Source organism: Panicum virgatum, chromosome 8K (genome assembly GCF_016808335.1).
Source record: "Panicum virgatum strain AP13 chromosome 8K, P.virgatum_v5, whole genome shotgun sequence".
Taxonomy (NCBI): domain Eukaryota; kingdom Viridiplantae; phylum Streptophyta; class Magnoliopsida; order Poales; family Poaceae; genus Panicum; species Panicum virgatum.
The window spans coordinates 52,934,793-52,954,528 of NC_053143.1; the positions used below are offsets into that span (position 1 = coordinate 52,934,793).

General features: G+C 48.5%; 1 protein-coding gene across 1 annotated transcript; it reads left to right on the forward strand.

Moving 5' to 3' along the window:
- The first annotated feature begins 913 nt into the window (after positions 1–913).
- LOC120645200 (heat shock cognate 70 kDa protein 2-like) lies at positions 914–19,318 on the forward strand. The gene is made up of 5 exons (XM_039921973.1): positions 914–1,006; positions 1,406–1,408; positions 11,732–11,855; positions 12,476–12,521; positions 17,992–19,318. Exons 1-5 carry the CDS (start codon positions 914–916, stop codon positions 19,316–19,318), a joined length of 1,593 nt encoding a protein of 530 aa, XP_039777907.1.
- Positions 19,319–19,736: the final 418 nt, after the last annotated feature.

Here is a 19,736-nt window from a genome sequence, read left to right on the forward strand (position 1 = left end):
TGTCTCTGATACCACTATGTTAGCAGCGGATAACTGGGAATTAGACTGGGAACTGCTAGAAGAGAGGGAATCAGAATTGGGGAAGAACGGAGGGCAGCTTGAGTTCGTAATGAGTTTGTTATAAGATTGTTCATACCCCTCTTCCCCTCTCACGCAATACATATAAGCAACTCACGCACGCACACACTACAGCCACTCTGGGCCGGAAACCCTAGCGTTCGCCTTCTTGGGCCGAGTGGACCGGCGAGCCCCAACACCGATGGAAACAGAGCCATCTTCAGTACCGGGGCTAACATAAGGTCAGTGCATCTCTGATTGTTGTGGACAAAAGCAGAGAAGACGATAATGGTTTAATTTCCCCAATCCATCTCCGCATCTCACTATTAGATTTACTGATAGATGCTTCGTTAGTTTTCCTTGAATGTATAGCCTTGAAGTTAGATTACCTTGGTGACGACTGAACGCCGCAAAGGGCCAGCCGGGCAAGATGGACGACGGTATCGAATTCATCAGCGTGGCGAGGAAGATCATGGAGGTCGCGCTCAAGATCGAGGAGGCCGTGGAGACGGTCAGGCAGAACGAGAGGGAGTGCCGCGAGGTCGCGAGGTGCGCGGCGCGAGTCGGCGCTCTCCTGGAGCGGCTTGATCACACGCCGACGACGGAGACGACGATGAAGGACCCGGCCGCGAGCGGCCCACTGGAGGATCTGGCGGAGAGTGTGGAGAAGGCCCTCGAGCTCGTCAACGAGTGCCACTGCCAGCAGGAGCACGCCACCTTCCTCCGTCGTCTCTGGTCGGCCGACGACATGGCCAGGGAGCTGCGCCAGGTGCAGGAAGACATCGGGAGGAAACTGCAGCTGGGAACCTTCGCCCTGATGGTCGCGGGGGAAGGTCGTAGTCGTAGAAGTAAGATGATGGCCGGCAAGGACGACGACGATGGTCCTGCCATCGGGATCGACCTAGGGACGACGTACTCCTGCGTGGGCCTCTGGCAGCACGGCCGCGTTGTGATCGTGAGAAACGAGAAACGAGAGTACTCTATTCTGCTTGTGATGAGTGAATTGTCAACCGTGCGGTGTGATTGTGCGCTTGGTCTTTGGATTGCAAGTACACGGGCATCGAGTGTCGACGGGGAGCTGCCGTGGAGGTGCTGTGGCCGATGGACCTTGCGGTGGACGGCGGTGAAGGGCAGCCGGGACCGGAGCTCGGACCGGGCGGCAGCTGTAGCGTCCACTCCTGGATCGAGGGCGCAAGCGGCGACGGAAGGCGGGTTTCTTGGTTTGCGCCACAAAACCAAGGAGGCAGACGGCGGTTGAAGACGCCAAGTCGTGGAGGCACGGGCGTCGGTCTCGGGACCGACGGAGGCGACGGGCGTCGACGGCGTCTAGGGCCTCGCTGCGGGCGAGGAGGTGACGGGCGTCGGGCAGCGTCTAGGGCCGTCAGAAGGCCGGGGCGGGAACGGCGTCTAGGGCCACGGCGCGGAGGCGGGAACGGCGTCTAGGGCCACGGCGCGGAGGCGGGAATCTTCCCGTGCGTGAGGTTTTGGCGGTTTTCTCAAAACCGGCCACCTACCCGGGTTTCGCGGACCCTCCAAAACCGCGGACTGGATCTTCATCAAGACGGCGGCATCGCGGAGAAGACTTCGTTTCGAAAAAAGAACCTCGGCCATCGGATGAGATCGTGTACAGGGGGTGCTGCAGGCCAACCGGTATGACTGGTCCCTGGCATCGGTCTGACCGGTCTAACCAACCGGTCTGACCGGTCCAGCCTACCGGTCTGACCGGTCCCGCGGGTATAAATACCCCTTCACTTGTGTTAGGTTAATGGCGGCTTTTGTACTGTGTCCGTGAATTCTCTGTTTCCCCAGGCCGCCGCCCCTGTGTTCCTCTTCCTCAGTTCATCTCTTTAGGGTAAATTTGAATGTTGTTTGTGTGAGAACTCTTGTGGATTTGATTGGGAAAGGAGGCCCTAACCTCCTCGTGCCCTCTGGGCGGTTTGAATCAATCCATCTCCTCGTTTTGTGCCTTGTTTGATGAAATTTCGATTTCATTTTTTGGTGCACTTGATTGCGAGGAGTCCATGAGTTCTTTGCTGTGATTCCCATGCTTCTAACTCTGTCCTAAACCCTCTGGAATCACTGGCGTGTGTTCGAATTCGATTTCTTGAGTTCTTGAGAAAACCCCAATCCCTTTTGATCTCCCCCATAATTCTCACGATTCATTGATCTTTAGGACGAGATCTTTTGGGGATATGTTCACGGGGTAGAGGCAAAGCAATCCCCCAAGTTTCATCGATTTTTGTGGTCGTTTGGTCGACATTCACCATTTGAATCTAAGTTTTCGAGGGTTTTCTGGGTGCCACCGGTCAGACAGGTAGGCAATATCGGTCAGACCGGTCCAGCGCACCGGTCAGACCGGTCCAGCGCACCGGTCAGACCGGTCCAGGCAGATCAGTTTTGCAGTTTTCCCGATTCGCTTCCGATTCGCTTCGTGGTTTCGCTCGCTCGTTCGAGGCATTTTGTGTTGGTTTAGCTTTTCCATAGCTATTCCAAACTTTGGCCAGAACGCTTGAGGGCTTGGGTGATTTTCGGGATATAGGCCGACGGTTTCAATTTCGGAAGAAATTTTGATCGGCTCCCATTCACCCCCCCCCTCTGGTCGCCGGCTTCGGTCCTTCAATTGGTATCAAAGCTTGGTTGAGGTTTTCAGTACCTTAACCGGTTCGAAAACCACTCGGCGACCATGGCGAGTCTTGGTAAGATCCCGGTGTTTTCCAGCGAGGACTATGCCTACTGGAAGGTTCGCATGAGAGCCTTCCTGTAGAGCATGGGAGCCGATGTCTGGGAGATTACCACGAACCAGCTTTACGAGGTGCTGGCTGTTCGGACCACGCCTCTTCAGGTGACCCAGCACGAGGCTAACGCCAAGGCTGTCAATGCCTTGTTCGCTGGCGTTTCTCGTGCGGAGTTCTCACGCGTCCAGGGTTTTCAGGAAGCCCACAAGATTTGGACGTGCCTTGAGAACTACCACGAGGGTACACCTCAGGTGAAGGCCAGACTGTTCGAGACTCACCGGCATGAGTACGAGAACTTCACACAGGAGCCAGGTGAGAGCATTGACCTGATGTTCAGTCGTTTTCAGTCGATTGTGAACAAGGTCAATGCGAACAGATCTGCTGGTGCCCTTGAGTACACAGAGCACGAGAAGGCTCTCAAGTTGCTCTACGCACTTGACCGCTCTGTGTGGGATCTCAAGGTGAACACGATCATTGAGTCTGCTGGCTATGAGACTCTGACTGTGAACGAGCTTTTCAGCAAGCTCAAGGCCATAGAGGTGGATAACCAGACACGACTCAAGCTCAATGGTGCCCCTCCTTCCAAGAGCGTCGCTCTTGTGACTGGCCCCGGTGGATCGAGCTCTAACGCTAACTCTGCTCTTGGCTTTTCTCTTGCCTCTTTGCCTTCTGTTTCAGATGAGCAGCTAGAGACGCTGGGCGTCGACGACTTGTGCCTCCTCATCAGCAAGTTCCAGCGCGTCTACCACAACAGGCAGAGGAAGAAGAATCCCGGGTGCTACAACTGCGGCGATCTGAACCACTTCGTCGCCGATTGCCCCAAGAAGTCTGGCGGTGGCCAGAACAACTCCTTCGACTACTACCGCCACCGCGACCGCGACAAGGGAGGCTCCAACAAGGAGCGTTGGCGCCACAAGCACCACAGTCGTGACCGGGGAGGACACTTCGACAAGGAGTCGCTCAAGAAGTGCTTCTAGTACAAGGCCAAGAAGCGGGAGAAGGCCTTCCTGGCGCAGCTCAGCGACCTCGACAAGAGCTCCGACACCGACCGCTCTTCTTCACCGACCTCCGACAACGACGACAAGAAGAAGAAGAAGAAGCGGGACAAGGAAGCCACCGGCTTCATCGGCCTTTGCTTGGCGGCCGGTCGGCGCAAGAGCTTCTGCACTATGGCGGGCGAAGCCGATGGTGCTCGTGTGTCTTCAGGTGGACATGCTACACTGACGCACTCCGGCTCTTCTCCTAGATCCGAGAGCGATTCAGAGGTAAACTCCACGATCGACCTGCTTGATACAGAGGTTAGAGAGTTGTACGCCGCTCTCGACAACCAGAAGAGGCTGCTAAAGGAAGCAGCTAGAGAGCGTAGAAAGCTTAGGGCTGAGCTGGCTTGTGCTAGGGAGAAATCTAGTGAGGATGAGTGCACTAGCTGCATATCGCACATGAATGATCTTGTTGCTCTCCGTGCCAAGCATGATGAGAACGTCGCGAACTTAGATGTTGTTAAGACCTTGCTTTCTGATGTGTCTCATGAGCTAGCCAAGGCCAAGCATGAGCTTGAACTTGTCAAGGACGCTCCCATTGTTAGTGATGTGCTTGAATGTGATGAGTGTCCTATCTTTAAGTCCGATCTAGCTTCGTTGCAGTCCAAGTTTGCTACTGTTGTGTGCGAGCTAGAGGAGATGAAGTCTAGGCCAGTTTTGCTTGGTGCTTGTAAGATTTGTCCCACGCTTAGGTCGGAGCTAGAGGAGAAGAACGCTTTGATCAAGTCTTTTGGAAAGACTAAGGTCATAGAGTCTAGCCCACCTATTGACTGCTCTGTTTGCCCTGGTTTAATCTCTGATTTGGATAATCTTGCGGTAGAGAAAGCCAACTTGGATAATGAGAACACATACCTTAGGGCGATTCTTAGTTGGGTTTCTGCGAGTGATCCGCAGTTGGGCATGATGATCAAGCAGTTCAAGCGTGGTGATGGGTTTGGGGTCGGTTACACATACACGAAGTCAGACTTTAACAGGTTGTATGGTAAGATTGGCAAGGCTGCTGGAAACACTGCTAGCACGAGCACGCAGCCTTCGCTTGTTGACCCCGCGGATGGTGTGCTTAAAGAACCACCTAAAGCACCTCCGCAGAAGCAGGTTTGGGTTCCAAAGCCCAATGCATTGAGGAACCCCCTCGACACGCTCCCTGCTGCCACAGCCCAGGTTGCCCAGAAGAAGAGGGTTGTTCCTCCCCGTCCGCAGGCTAGGCCTCCACCTCCCAAGTGTGAGGTGAGGTACCACTGCGAGTTCTGTGACAGGGAAGGTCACCTGGAGGACTTTTACTTCAGGAGGAAGCGGGCTGTGAGGAGAGAGTAGGAGAGACGAAACATGGACATGTACTCTGCTCGGGTGCATGGTCCTTCTCGGCGTGATGATAGGCGAGATGCTAGGGCGCGCCGTGTAGGTGGAGGTCATGGAGACGGTGGTGGTTACCGTGCTCCAGCGAGTGGTCTCTTTGCCGGCCGTGCTCTTGGTCGTTTTCAGTACGGCTATGGACCACGGGACCGAGGCTTTGGAGGAAGTTTTGAGGCTCCACGCTTTACTCGCGGTGGTGTTCGTCAGTCACGCGGTAGACGGGACGGGGGATACGCTTTAACTGGTTTTGCTAACCCTTCTGTAGAGCAAATGGCTCGACACTGGTTTGCTTCTCACTTTGCTAACCCCAGTGTTGAGACATTTGCTCACCCTTTGTCTCACTACTGATGTGCAGGTCGGAGGCTTGGAGAACAGGTGGATCATGGACTCCGGTTGTTCGCGCCACTTGACCGGGAATGACAAATGGTTCTCCAGCCTCACCCCGATGCGCTCAGAGTACATTGTGTTCGGGGATCATGGAAGAGGAAAGGTACGTGGACTTGGCGCTGTTCGAGTTTCTGATCGCTTTACCCTGAGAGAAGTTGCTTTGGTTTCGAATCTTGGTTTTAATTTTCTCTCTGTCTCGCAACTTCTTGATGAGGGATTTGAGGTTCGCTTCAAGGAGGGTTGTTCGCGTGTTTTGGATCCCAGGGGAGATTTGGTTTGCCGGATTACACCTCGCGATCGGGTTTTCTTGGTTGACTTCTCTGGAACTCCTTTTGGCCCTTCTCATTCCTTGATGGCTGGTCCTTCTTCTGATCTGTGGAAGTGGCATATGAGACTTGGACATTTGAGTTTTGACCTATTGTCGAGACTGAGCTCACTTGGCCTAATCCGAGGATTGCCCAAATTGAAGTTTGAAAAGGATCTTGTTTGCCATCCGTGTCGTCACGGTAAAATGATTGCCACTTCTCATCCACCTGTTAATCAGGTGATGACCGCTCACCCTGGAGAGTTGTTACACATAGACACAGTTGGTCCTTCTAGGGTGATGTCTGTTGGTGGGAAGTGGTACGTGCTTGTGATTGTGGACGATTTTTCTCGCTATTCTTGGGTCTTTTTCATGAGAACCAAGGATGAGGCTTTCGAGTTTGTTCGAGACTTGATCTTAAGGTTGAAAAACAAGTTACCCCAAGCCATGAGAGCGATCCGCAGTGACAATGGCACAGAATTCAAAAACGCTCGTTTTGACGCCTTTTGCAGTGATCAAGGGCTTGAACACCAGTATTCTTCTCCCTACACTCCACAGCAGAATGGAGTTGTAGAGCGGAAGAATCGGACGCTGGTTGAGATGGCGAGGACGATGCTTGATGAGCATAGGACTCCTCGCAAATACTGGGTTGAGGCGGTTAACACCGCTTGTTACGTGTCCAACCGCATTTTCTTGCGTGCTTTCATGCATAGGACTTCTTATGAGTTGCGGTTTGGACGCCAGCCCCGTGTTGACCATCTCAGAGTTTTCGGTTGCCGGTGTTTTGTGCTGAAAGATGGAAATCTTGATAAGTTTGAGTCTCGCTCGTCTGACGGTATTTTTCTCAGTTATGCTTCTCACTCTAGAGCGTACCGTGTGCTGATTATTGATACTAACATCATCAGTGAGACTTGTGAAGTCACTTTCGACAAGACTGCACCGTGCAATTCTTCTGTCTTTGAAGTTGCAGGAGATGATGAGCTCGGCACCTCCATCTTTGAAGATGAGGAGGAAGAAGCTGCAGATGGCGAGGCTGAGGCTACCACGCGTGCTGTGGACCCAGCTATCTCTGCTACGAGCTCGGACGATGACGACGGCCCCGACCCGACTACGTCTACTTCTCGGGGGGCTGTTCGAGGAGGTGACTCAGGCTACACTAGCTGCACCTGAGGAGGCACCAGCTTTGGTTGAGGAGGAGGCGACTTCGACACGGGAAGCACCGCAACACATTCAGCGTCGTCATCCACCTCAACAGATGCTAGGTGATCTCAATGAGCGAGTCACCAGGTCCAAGGTAACAAGTATCGCTGGCTTTGCTCATTCAGCGTTTGTTGCCTCTTTTGAGTCCAAAGATATTGGACACGCTCTTTTTGATTCTAATTGGGTCAATGCCATGCATGAGGAACTTGAAAATTTTGAAAGAAACCAAGTTTGGGTTTTAGTCGAGTCTCCACCTGCTTGCAATCCCATCGGAACGAAGTGGGTTTTCAAAAACAAGCAGGGTGAGGATGGTTTGGTTGTTCGGAACAAGGCTCGTCTTGTAGCCCAGGGGTTTTGCCAAAAAGAGGGTATTGATTTTGAGGAAACTTTTGCCCCTGTTGCTCGTTTGGAAGCTATTCGAATCTTTCTTGCATTTGCTGTTTCCAAGGGTTTTAAGGTTTTCCAAATGGATGTTAAATCTGCCTTCTTAAATGGCTTTATTGAAGAAGAGGTTTATGTGAAGCAACCCCCTGGTTTCGAAAATCCCAAGTTTCCAAACCATGTTTATAAACTCCAGAAAGCTCTTTACGGTTTGAAACAGGCACCTAGAGCTTGGTATGATAGATTGAAAACCTTTTTGCTGGCTCAGGGCTTTATAATGGGATGTGTAGATAAAACTTTGTTCCTTATGCGATCTGGCACTGATTTCCTTTTGGTTCAGATATACGTGGATGATATTATCTTTGGTGGCTCTTCTCACGCTCTTGTCTCCAAGTTTTCTGAGCAGATGTCCAGGGAGTTCGAGATGAGCATGATGGGTGAGTTGCAGTTCTTCCTCGGGCTGCAGATCAAGCAAACTCCTCAGGGCACTTTTGTCCATCAAGCCAAGTACACTAGAGACTTGCTGCGGAAGTTCGACATGAGCGACTTGTCTCCTCAGCCGACTCCGATCAGCACATCGACGGCGCTTGATGAGGACTTGGACGGCGAGGTGGTGGACCAGAAGGAGTACAGGAACATGATCGGCTCTCTCCTGTACCTGACGGCGACGCGACCGGACATCCAGTTCGGCGTCTGCCTCTGCACGCGGTATCAAGCTTCGCCGCGCACCTCTCACAGGCAGGTGGTGAAACGCATCTTCAGGTATCTGAAATTCACCCCTGAATTTGGTCTTTGGTATTCTGCGGATTCTTCTCTGGTTTTGGTGGGCTTCTCTGATGCCGATTTCGGTGGGTGTCGGTTGGATCGCAAGTCGACATCCGGCACTTGTCAATTTCTCGGTACATCTTTGGTGTCTTGGTCCTCTCGCAAGCAGGCTAGTGTAGCGTTTTCTTCCACAGAAGCTGAGTATGTTGCCGCTGCTAGCTGCTGCTCCCAGATACTTTGGATGAAATAAACCTTGCAGGATTATGGCTTGTGTTTTGGTAGGGTTCCCATCTTTGTAGACAACATGTCAACCATTAGCATTGCAAAGAACCCTGTCCTACACTCCAGAACTAAGCACATAGACATCCGATTCCATTTCCTGCGAGACAACCATAAGAGAGGACACATTGACCTGATCCATGTCCCTTCAGAGAGGCAAACCGCAGATATCCTCACCAAACCGCTAGAGCGGGACACCTTTGCTCGCTTGCGAGGGGAGCTTGGGGTTTGTTACCCCTTTTGATTGCTGACTTTTCTTTGGTTAGCTTTGTAAGCTTTATTTGCTTCTCTTTGATTTCTAGGTTTGGTAGTTGCATTGTGCATATGCATTGTACATTTTGCATTTTGCATTGTCTCACTTGCACTAGCATTCTTGTATACATTGCTATGATCTTCTAGTGCCTGCTAGTGTGAGTTGATAAATTTGATCATATATAGCTTACTCCACTGTGTATATGACATCATCTGAGTTAAGCTATTTTGTTTTGAAAATCTAAAAACATGTTCACCCTGCTTTGGCTACTAGCATGATTAGGGCGTGTTGATGTGCTTTGTTATCTTATTCATGCTAGTATAGCCTTCTGTTCAGCAATTCACACTTGAAATGATCTAAATCTGATAAAATTGCTTGAACTGTTCTTGAAATGGATTGAAAAGATCCAGGTGGGATTGCTTGTCGCACTGATCGAGCTTTCGGGACGGCTCACTTTGCACTTGTGAGAACCCGGGCAAGGCTGTGCATGACTGAAACGAGTGCTTTAAGCTTCTGATTGTCTTTTGGCATAGGCTTGGCCTCGTTGCTAAGTGAAGCATGACAAGCTTTCAACCCCTGGCATTAAGAATTGATTGCTATAAATATGATGGAAAAATGAATGTTAACAACATCTTTGGCTGGTTTGGCTCACCTGTATGAGTTTGAGTAGCACTGCTTTCCATTCCCTACTTGTTAGTGCTAGATCATGGGTGATGCTTTTATTTCTCCTAAACTGAACTTGCCTAGCTCTAGACTGATTTGATATACCCTGTTGAGCTAGATGCAGGTCTTGTTTATGGATGCACACGTGCTTGTGACTAGATGTTGCTCATATCTTTGTATCCCTGAATGCTTTCACTTACACCTCCTGCATTGCATTCATTGCATAGCATCTGTTCAGGGGGAGTTTCAGCTTCAGGGGGAGCTTTAGGTCTTTGTAGCCTTGATGTGTGCATGTGCCAACAAGGGGGAGAATTTTGAGAGAAGTGATCGAACAAGGGGGAGACTTGTTTGATTTTTGAAAAACTTATTGTGCACAGGGCTTTGTGAGTTCATCATTTTGGGAGAGTTGCACTTGTGAGAGCGAAAAATTTTGCTTGGGGAGTTTTTGCTTTAGTTTTGGCTCCTGGTTTTCTCATTTTCCCTCTGCTTCTTTCATGACTGCGTCAAGCATTACTTCTGTCTTTGAGGAGTCATGTTTTGGCTTTTGATCGATTGCGTCGAGCCATTGCCCTTGTCTTAGGGGATCGATCTTTGCTTGAGTAAGTGACTGTTCTTGCCTTTCTGAGCTTTTCGTCACTTGCTTGAGTTCTTCTCTTTTGTGCTTCTTTGTTCTTCTTTGGTTTCACTTCTCTTGGTTCGTCTGTGGTGTGTTGACAATGCACTCATCAAGGGGGAGATTGAGGAACGAGAGTACTCTATCCTGCTTGTGATGAGTGAATTGTCAACCGTGCGGTGTGATCGTGCGCTTGGTCTTTGGATTGCAGGTACACGGGCATCGAGTGTCGACGGGGAGCTGCCATGGAGGTGCTGTGGCCGATGGACCGTACGGTGGACGGCGGTGAAGGGCAGCCGGGACCGGAGCTCGGACCGGACGGCAGCTGTGGCGTCCACTCCTGGATCGAGGGCGCAAGCGGCGACGGAAGGTGGGTTTCTTGGTTTGCGCCACAAAACCAAGGAGGCGGATGGCGGTTGAAGACGCCAAGTCGTGCAGGCACGGGCGTCGGTCTCGGGACTGACGGAGGCAACGGGCGTCGACGGCGTCTAGGGCCTCGCTGCGAGCGAGGAGGTGACAGGCGTCGGGCGGTGTCTAGGGCCGTCAGAAGGCCGAGGCGGGAACGGCGTCTAGGGCCACGGCGCGGAGGCGGGAATCTTTCCGCGCGTGAGGTTTTGGCGATTTTCTCAAAACCGGCCACCTACCCGGGTTAAGCGGACCCTCCAAAACCGCAGACTGGATCTTCAACAAGACGGCGGCATCGCGGAGAAGACTTCGTTTCGAAGAAAGAACCTCGTCCGTCGGATGAGATCGTGTACAGGGGGTGCTGCAGGCCAACCGGTCTGACCGGTCTAACCAACCGGTCTGACCGGTCCAGCGTACCGGTCTAACCGATCCCGCGGGTATAAATACCCCTTCACTTGTGTTAGGTTAATGGCGGCTTTTGTACTGTGTCCGTGAATTCTCTGTTTCCCCAGGCCGCCGCCCCTGTGTTCCTCTTCCTCCGTTCATCTCTTTAGGGTATATTTGAATGTTGTTTGTGTGAGAACTCTTGTGGATTTGATTGGGAAAGGAGGCCCTAACCTCCTCGTGCCCTCTGGACGGTTTGAATCAATCCATCTCCTCGTTTTGTGCCTTGTTTGATGAAATTTCGATTTCGTTTTTTGGTGCACTTGATTGCGAGGAGTCCATGAGTTCTTTGCTGTGATTCCCGTGCTTCTAACCCTGTCCTAAACCCTCTGGAATCACTGGCGTGTTCGAATTCGATTTCTTGAGTTCTTGAGAAAACCCCAATCTCTTTTGATCTCCCCCATAATTCTCACGATTCGTTGATCTTTAGGACGAGATCTTTTGGGGATATGTTCACGGGGTAGGGGCGAAGCAATCCCCCAAGTTTCATTGATTTTCGTGGTCGTTTGGTCGAGATTCACCGTTTGAATCTAAGTTTTCGGGGGTTTTCTGGGTGCCACCGGTCAGACCGGTAGGCAAGATCGGTCAGACCGGTCCAACGCACCGGTCAGACCGGTCCAGGCAGATCAGTTCTGCAGTTTTCCTGATTCGCTTCCGATTTGCTTCGTGGTTTCGCTCGCTCGTTCGAGGCCTTTTGTGTTGGTTTAGCTTTTCCATAGCTATTCCAAACTTTGGCCAGAACGCTTGAGGGCTTGGGTGATTTTCGGGATATAGGCCGACGGTTTGAATTTCGGAAGAAATTTTGATCGGCTCCCTTTCACCCCCCTCTGGTCGCCGGCTTCGGTCCTTCAGATCGTCGCCAGCGAGCAAGGCGACCAAACCACCCTATCCTGCGTCGCCTTCACCGACTCCGAGCGCCTCGTCGGCGATCCCGCCAAGAACCAGGTCGCCAGGAACACTAGCAATACGGTCTTCGGTGAGTGCCGTCTTCTTTGCCATGTCAACTCCCTCTCCTTCCTAGCTTGTACTCCTCGGTTTAGATTCGTGGATTTGGTTGGGGGAGATAACAAGGGGATCGGAACCGACTGTTGCAACGCTTTCTTGTTACTCCTAAAAAAATGACGTTTCGGTTACTACATATATAGCTATAGCTTTATTTCCTAGTTATTAGTAAATGGACAGTGTTGATGTAGAACTGTACAAGTTGAACCGATGTTGCGCTAAGTTCATTCGATTCAGTTGTTAATACAAGAATGATCATCCATCCTTTCAAGGATTTTTCTTGTCAGAAGTTTTCTGGTCACCATGATAGCGTTCGCTAAATGTTGCCTGATAGATCTGCCATTTATAAATCATGCATATTCTGTGTGCCTGCCTCCTCTAGAATGCATTTCGATTGCAATAATAATCAGTACCTATATGTATAAATTTGTACCAGCATAACATTTAGCAAGTTTGCCGCCCCTCTATTCAAGTTTGGGTGATCAATTTGTATTTCTGAAGTTGTCTGTTTGCTGAAATGATCACTACACACACAACACGCACACACCCAGTAAAACAGTACTGCACTTACTCTCAACCAAATCCTCTCTGCAGATGCCAAGCGGCTCATTGGTAGGACATTCAGCGATAAATTTGTCCAGCCTGTAACGAATATGGCACCATTTATACCATTTCGAGTGATTTTGGTGATCGTATGACAACGCAATCAATGGGACTAATGATTTTGTTAAGTGAACATTTCTAGATCCCAGGAATGAAGAAAAAAGGCCATACAAAGCAAAACACGAAGAAAAAAACTCAAAAAAACGCTGAATTGGATGAGTTCTACTGTAAAACAGTAGCACCGGTTTAACCAATACCTAAGCATCGGTGCATCCAATGGTTGTCGGAAGAACCGACGCCCTATGCATCGGTGCAATTTGGTGCGCCAACTGGTTCAAGTGAGGAAATCTTAGTGGCACCGGTTGAACCGACGAGGCCAAGTCAAGCATCGGTGAAATCAACATACCATTGTCCAGAGACGATGTGAAGGGCGCAGGAGCCACGCCTTCAGCACCGGTTGAACCGATGGTGCATCGGAGTATCGCATCGGTGTAATGACGTCAGCAGAAGAGGGAGATCCAATGGCTAGTTCAGATGCTGAGTGTCACCGGTTTAACCGATGCAATAGCATCGGTTTAACCGATGGTCCCTGGAAGTTGCTACAGCTGTGTGACCGGAAGTGTGACCGGAAGTTCCAATGCCTACGCAGAAAACTGGCCAACGGCTAGTAACGGCTCTCTTGAGTTGGTAGCCTATATATATGCCTCACCTCCGGTCATTTGAGTTTGCTGGAGACCAAAGAGACTCAATATACATTGAAGAACACCTCCAGGCCAACCCAAGAGCATATTGATCAAATCCTTAGGTTTAGCACTAGCTTTGTGAGTGTGAGTGCTAGATTAGCTCTTGAATGAGTGAATAAGCAAGGTTGAGATCCTTGGGCTGCGGTTCTTGAGTGAATCAACCATTGTATCTCGGTGTGCTGGCCCTTGGAGCATTGGTGGCTCGCCGGCAAGTCAACGACCCTCCGGCTTGGTGTGGAGCGGCGTCGACAACTTTGTGCGGGGGACGGAGACGCCTCCTTTGTGGGCAAGCTCCCTTAGTGAAAATCGGGATCAAGGTGACCGCGTTGACTTGGTGTCCCCGGGAGAGACTTGATTGCCGAGAAGCAATACTCTTTGTGAGTGCTTCAACAACATGGATGTAGGTGTACCTTTGTGGCTAACCGAACAACGGGATAAATCCTCGTGTCAAAGAGTTTGCTTCCTCTCATCCCTCCTTTAAGCTTCCGCATTTCATATTGCAATCTTTGTGCCTTTACTTTCATAGAGTAGTTTCTTGATAGGATTGGCTATAGGTTGCTAAACACTTTTGGGATGGGAGTTTCACACTAGAAGAACCGTAGTTGCACATTTAGACAGCATGTTTTAGTTTAAGTTTTGTGCAAACTAGTTGGAGTCATAGGTTAAGGTTTCTAGAAGAGCCTAATTCACCACCTCCCCCTCTTAGGATAGAGCACCCGATCGCCTTCAATTGGTACCAGAGCCGGGACTCACTTCTCTCGCAAAGAAAGCCAATTCTATTGGCAAATTTGTGTTTATCGGCTCATTAGATCGGTAGGCTTCACCGCCTAGTGAGTTAGCTCTTAGGGGGAAGGGATGAATCCTTTAGAAATGACTTCACGGTTAAACGGGGAAGGATTAAGCTTTTTACCATCTAATTGTCTCCAAAAGGTTGAGAGAAAGCACAAGAAGAAGAAGAAGAAGAAGCAAAAGAAGGAGAAAAAGCTCAAGGATGAACCTCGTGTTTTTCTTGGAGAATGGGTGGGTAGTGATGAAGAGCCAAGCACAAGCTCAAGTAATGAGTTTATCAAAAGCACCACCACCCGCACTAACAAGGGAGCTTCATCATGATCCAACACATACCACATGGTCAAAGGTATGGATAGCAATGTAAGTATTGATGACTCGGACTCTCCTTCATTTCAAGATCTTCTTGATTTAATTCATGAGCAACAAAAAGTCATTAAGAAGCAATCAAAGGAAATCAAAAACCTTAATGCTCTCAATGATCTAAATGCTTCTCTTGCTACAAATTTTGAAGATTTGTTGTGCAAATTCAAATTGCTTAGCAAGGAGCATGATGAGCTCAAATTAAAATTTGAGAGCATTAATGATACTAATGACTCTTTGGAAATGAAGCAAACTATCCCTTGTGCAATTCCTATCTCTAGGGTAGATGCTTCAACTGCTTGTATTGATTTAATTGATGAATCTTGCTCTAACCCTTATAATGAGAAATGCTATGAGAATGTTGTTTTAGAATCATGTGATGATCTCATTGCCAAGGAAAATGATGAGCTCAAGCAAGAAGTGGAAAGGCTCATGAAAGACTTGTATAGATTGAAGGGCAAAGGCATGGATATCAATGTCCAACCTTCTCAAGATAACCGTGAAGACATGGTGAAGAAGCTTGAGAAGGGGTCCATCATGACTTGCTCCAAGTGCCATAAAAAAGGCCACAAGTCCAACAAGTGCCCTCAACCAAGAAAAAATCTTCCGGATGAGAAGAACAAAAAGAAGCTCACAATCAAGAGTTCTCTCATCTACACCAAGCCCAACCGGAGGAACAAAAACAATATCACCTCCTATGTGATCAAGAAGAAGACCAATGGCAAGGTGGGTGCTCACAAGGTTGGGAAGAAGGAAAGGAGTTGGAACTGCTCCATTTGGGTGCCTAAGGAAATCATCACCAATATGAAGGGGCCTCAAATGGTGTGGGTTCCAAAGGAGACTTGAAACCCAAGAACGGTTTCGGGGGATTTGGAGTCTTAGCTTACAAGTTGAAGTAAAGATTCAAGCCAAAACAAGCTAAACTTAAAACTTGGACATTTATTGCCCAAGTCCCACATAAGGTAATGGTAGCTAGATTTCAATTCAAGCTTCATACAGCTCCATTGCTCTTACTAGGATGTTTGCATATTTTGTATCTCCTAGTGTTATATATGGTGGGTTGCTTGTGTCATGATTCTAACCCATGAGCAACCTACATGGTTCGATAAGTGTATAGAAAGCTACACAAGGTTACCCTTCATGGTACATGGACTTCATTAGGTATGTATTTCATATGTGTACCATGAACATAAACTATTGAGTAAACTTTCCATTATTGTCAAAAACGATGTGCATACATTTGCTTGGTGATTCAAATACTAAATGCACACATTTAGGGGGAGTTCACTTTATAGTTTGTGATTTTGAGACTAATATGTTTGCAAGTTTATCTTTTGTAGTCTCACATGGAATTAACACTCTAAGAGAATGTCATTCACGATTAATGTGAACAAATAACTCTATAAGAGTGATTAGAAAAATTGTGCTTCCATGCATATTGAGCCATGCTCTATTGAACTTAAATACTCATATCTAAGTTCATAGGCTATGTGCTCATACATTTGCTTAACCTTGGTGTACCAAATACTCATCTCTTAAAGACTTCAATTGTTGCAAAGTCACTATCAATTGGTACATGCAAGGTAAACAAAATCCCCCGGAGCTATGAAAGGTTCCAAACCCATTCAATTGGTATCATTGTCAATTCCTTATTTTTTTAGAGCTACCTCCGTGCATGATATGGCCTAAGCTCCCTTGTTTGAACATCAAGTTGTGTACTTGATTTTTACATCATCATATTGTGCACACACTTTATGGAAAGCTTAGCTCATGTCATGCTAGTTTTGTGATTTTGTGATCCACCTTAGTAATTTTTCAAATTGGTATCTTCATTGATATCATACAATTGGATCATGAGTCATGAAACTAACTCTCTAGGTTACTAATCTTCTCTTGAGCTATATTGCATTTCAAGACCTTTTAGATGATTTGATTCCAAAGGGGGAGAATTGTGGATCAAAGCAAGGTATTTTTCCAAGAATGAGAGATATATTCCAAAGGGGGAGAAATGCCGAGTGGATCAAGTCAACTCATAAGGAGAAGTAGCAAGATAGGGGGAGGAACAAAGGGTGAATCATTGTTTTAGGAGGAGGCCAAGCTAACATTGGATGATGGTAAGCATCCAAGTAAGTGTAAGTGGTTCAATTTGTAAATTCTTGAAAATTTTATGCTTGCTTTGATTGTGTTGTCATCAATCACCAAAAAGAGGGAGATTGTAACGAACATGGCACCATTTATGCCATTTCGAGTGATTTTGGTGATCGTATGATAACGCAATCAATGAGACTAATGATTTTGTTAAGTGAACATTTCTAGATCCCAGGGATGAAGTAAAAATGACATACAAAGCAAAACACGAAGAAAGAACTCAAAGAAATGCTGAATTGGATGAGTTCTACTGTAAAACAGTAGCACCAGTTTAACCGATGCCTAAGCATCGGTGCATCCGATGGTTGTCGGAAGAACCGATGCACTATGCATCGGTGCAATTTGGTGTGCCAACTGGTCCAAGTGAGGAAATCTCAGTGGCACTGGTTGAACCGACGAGGCCAAGTCAAGCATCGGTGCAATCAACATACCATTGTCTAGAGACGATGTCAAGAGCGCAGGAGCCACGCCTTCAGCACCAGTTGAACCGATGGTGCATCGGAACATCGCATCGGTGCAATGACGTCAGCAGAAGAGGGAGATCCAACGGCTAGTTCAGATGCTGAGTGTCACTGGTTTAACCGACGCCCTAGCATCGGTTTAACCGATGGTCCCTGGAAGTTGCTGCAGCTGTGTCAGAGAAGCCGACGGCTACTTCAGAGCACAGTGTGACCGGAAGAACCGATGCCCTAGCACCGAAAGTTCTGATGCCTACGCAGAAAATTGGCCAACGGCTAGTAACGGCTCTCTTGAGTTGGTGGCCTATATATATGCCTCACCCCTGGTCATTTGAGTTTGCTGGAGACCAGAGAGACTCAATATACATTGAAGAACACCTCCAAGCCAACCCAAGAGCATATTGATCAAATCCTTAGGTTTAGCACTAGCTTTGTGAGTGTGAGTGCTAGATTAGCTCTTGAATGAGTGAGTAAGCAAGGTTGAGATCCTTGTGCTGCGGTTCTTGAGTGAACCAATCATTGTATCTCGGTGTGCCAGCCCCTTGGAGCATTGGTGGCTCGCCGGCAAGTCAACGACCCTCCGGCTTGGTGTGGAGCGGCGTCGACAACTTTGTACGGGGGACGGAGACCCCTCCTTTGTGGGCAAGCTCTCTTAGTGGAAGTCGGGATCAAGATGGCCGCAGTGACTTGGTGTCCCCGGGAGAGACTTGATTGCCGAGAAGCAATACTCTTTGTCAGTGCTTCAACAACGTGGATGTAGGTATGCCTTTGTGGCTAACCGAACCACGGGATAAATCCTCGTGTCAAAGAGTTTGCTTCCTCTCATCCCTCCTTTAAGCTTCCGCATTTCATATCGCAACATTTGTGCCTTTACTTTCATAGAGTAGTTTCTTGATAGAATTGACTATAGGTTGCTAAACTCTTTTGGGATGGGAGTTTTATACTAGAAGAACCGTAGTTGCACATTTAGACAGCATGTTTTAGCTTAAATTTTGTGCAAACTAGTTGGAGCCATTTCAAAGTTCTGGCCTTTCAAAGTCATTTCTGGACCTAGAGACAAGCCTATGATTGTTGTTCAGTACAAGGGCAAGGAGAGGCAGTTTTCTGCTGAACAGGTAACATCGATGCTTCTCATCAAAATGAGGGAGATTGCAGAAGACCACCTTGGCACCACCATCAAGAGAGCTGTCGTCACTGTCCCTGCTTGCTCCACCGACTCGCAGAGGCAGGGCACCATGGATGCTGGAGCCCTCGCTGGTCTCAATGTTATCCGTATCATCCCCGAGCCGACTGCTGCTGCCATGGCTTATGGTCTTGACAAGAAGGCCAGCAGCAGCGGTGAGGAGAATGTTCTCGTCTTCGACCTAGGAGGTGGTACCTTTGATGTCTCTATTGTGAACGTAGCAAAGGGTATCTTTGAGGTCAAGGCCGTAGCTGGTGACACTCACCTTGGAGGTGAGGATTTTGACGATAGGATGGTCAAGCACTTCGTTCAGCAGTTCAAGATAAAGAACAGGAAGGACATCAGCAACAACCCCAGGGCTCTCAGGAGGCTTAGGACAGCTTGCGAGAAGGCCAAGAGGACCCTCTCCTCTGCTGTACAGACCACCATTGAGATCGACTGCCTGTATGAAGGCATTGACTTCTACTCAACCATCACCCGTGCCTTGTTTGAGCAGCTCAACATTGATCTCTTCAGCAAGTGTATGGAACCTGTGCAGAAGTGCCTCAACGATGCTAGAATGGACAAGAGCTCAATTCATAGTGTTGTCCTTGTTGGTGGCTCCTCTAGAATTCCAGGGGTTCAGCAGCTTCTCCAGGACTTCTTCAACGGGAAGGAGCTTTGCAAGAGCATCAACCCTGATGAGGCTGTTGCCTACGGAGCTGCTGTCCAGGCTGCCATCTTGACTGGACAGGACTGTGACAATGAGAATTCGAAGCTTACCGACCTCCTTTTGTTGGATGTTACCCCCCTTTCTCTTGGTTTGGAGACGCTAGGGGGCGTCATGTCCGTGCGGATTCCAAGAAACACCACCATCCCCACCAAAATGGAGATGGTATTAAGTGAACATCAGATGATCAAGTCTATCGACTCCGACAACAAGACTAGCATCCATATCCAGGTGTACGAGGGTGAGCGGACTAGGACTCGCGACAACAACCTGCTGGGCAGGTTTGAGTTCTGCGTTCCTCCTGCACCCAGCGGTGTTCCACAGCTCACTGTCACCTTCGACCTGGAGGTCAACGGAATCCTGGTCGTCTCTGCTGAGGACAAAACCACCGGCCAGAAGAAGAAGATCACCGTCAACAAGAGATTTTATATTACAAAACAATGATTGCCAATCAGCAATTATCGTTAAAAAATATATTGTACAAAATAGTAACAATAATTTAATCAGGAACAATGACGGTACGTATCCTAGGGTGGTCAGTGGAAATGTGGTTAAGATGGCCAAAACTTTGATAGTTTCGTTGTTAAATTGTGATATGAGCTCAGAAATTTTGTGGTGTGGAGAATCAGTAATTACAAAAAAAATACTGGTTTTTGCAAAATATCAGCAATAATACTGTATTCTTATTTTTAATGATCACGAAGTGGAGATGGTAATGTACACTAGAAACGTAATGGATTTTTACCCTATCATACGGGGACATGTATGGGCTAATTTTTCTACCTATGCATGGGTCTATTAATTGGGGAAAAGCCCTCAATTGTGGTGGGTATGGACTTGTTCTTCTCATAGTACCAAAACT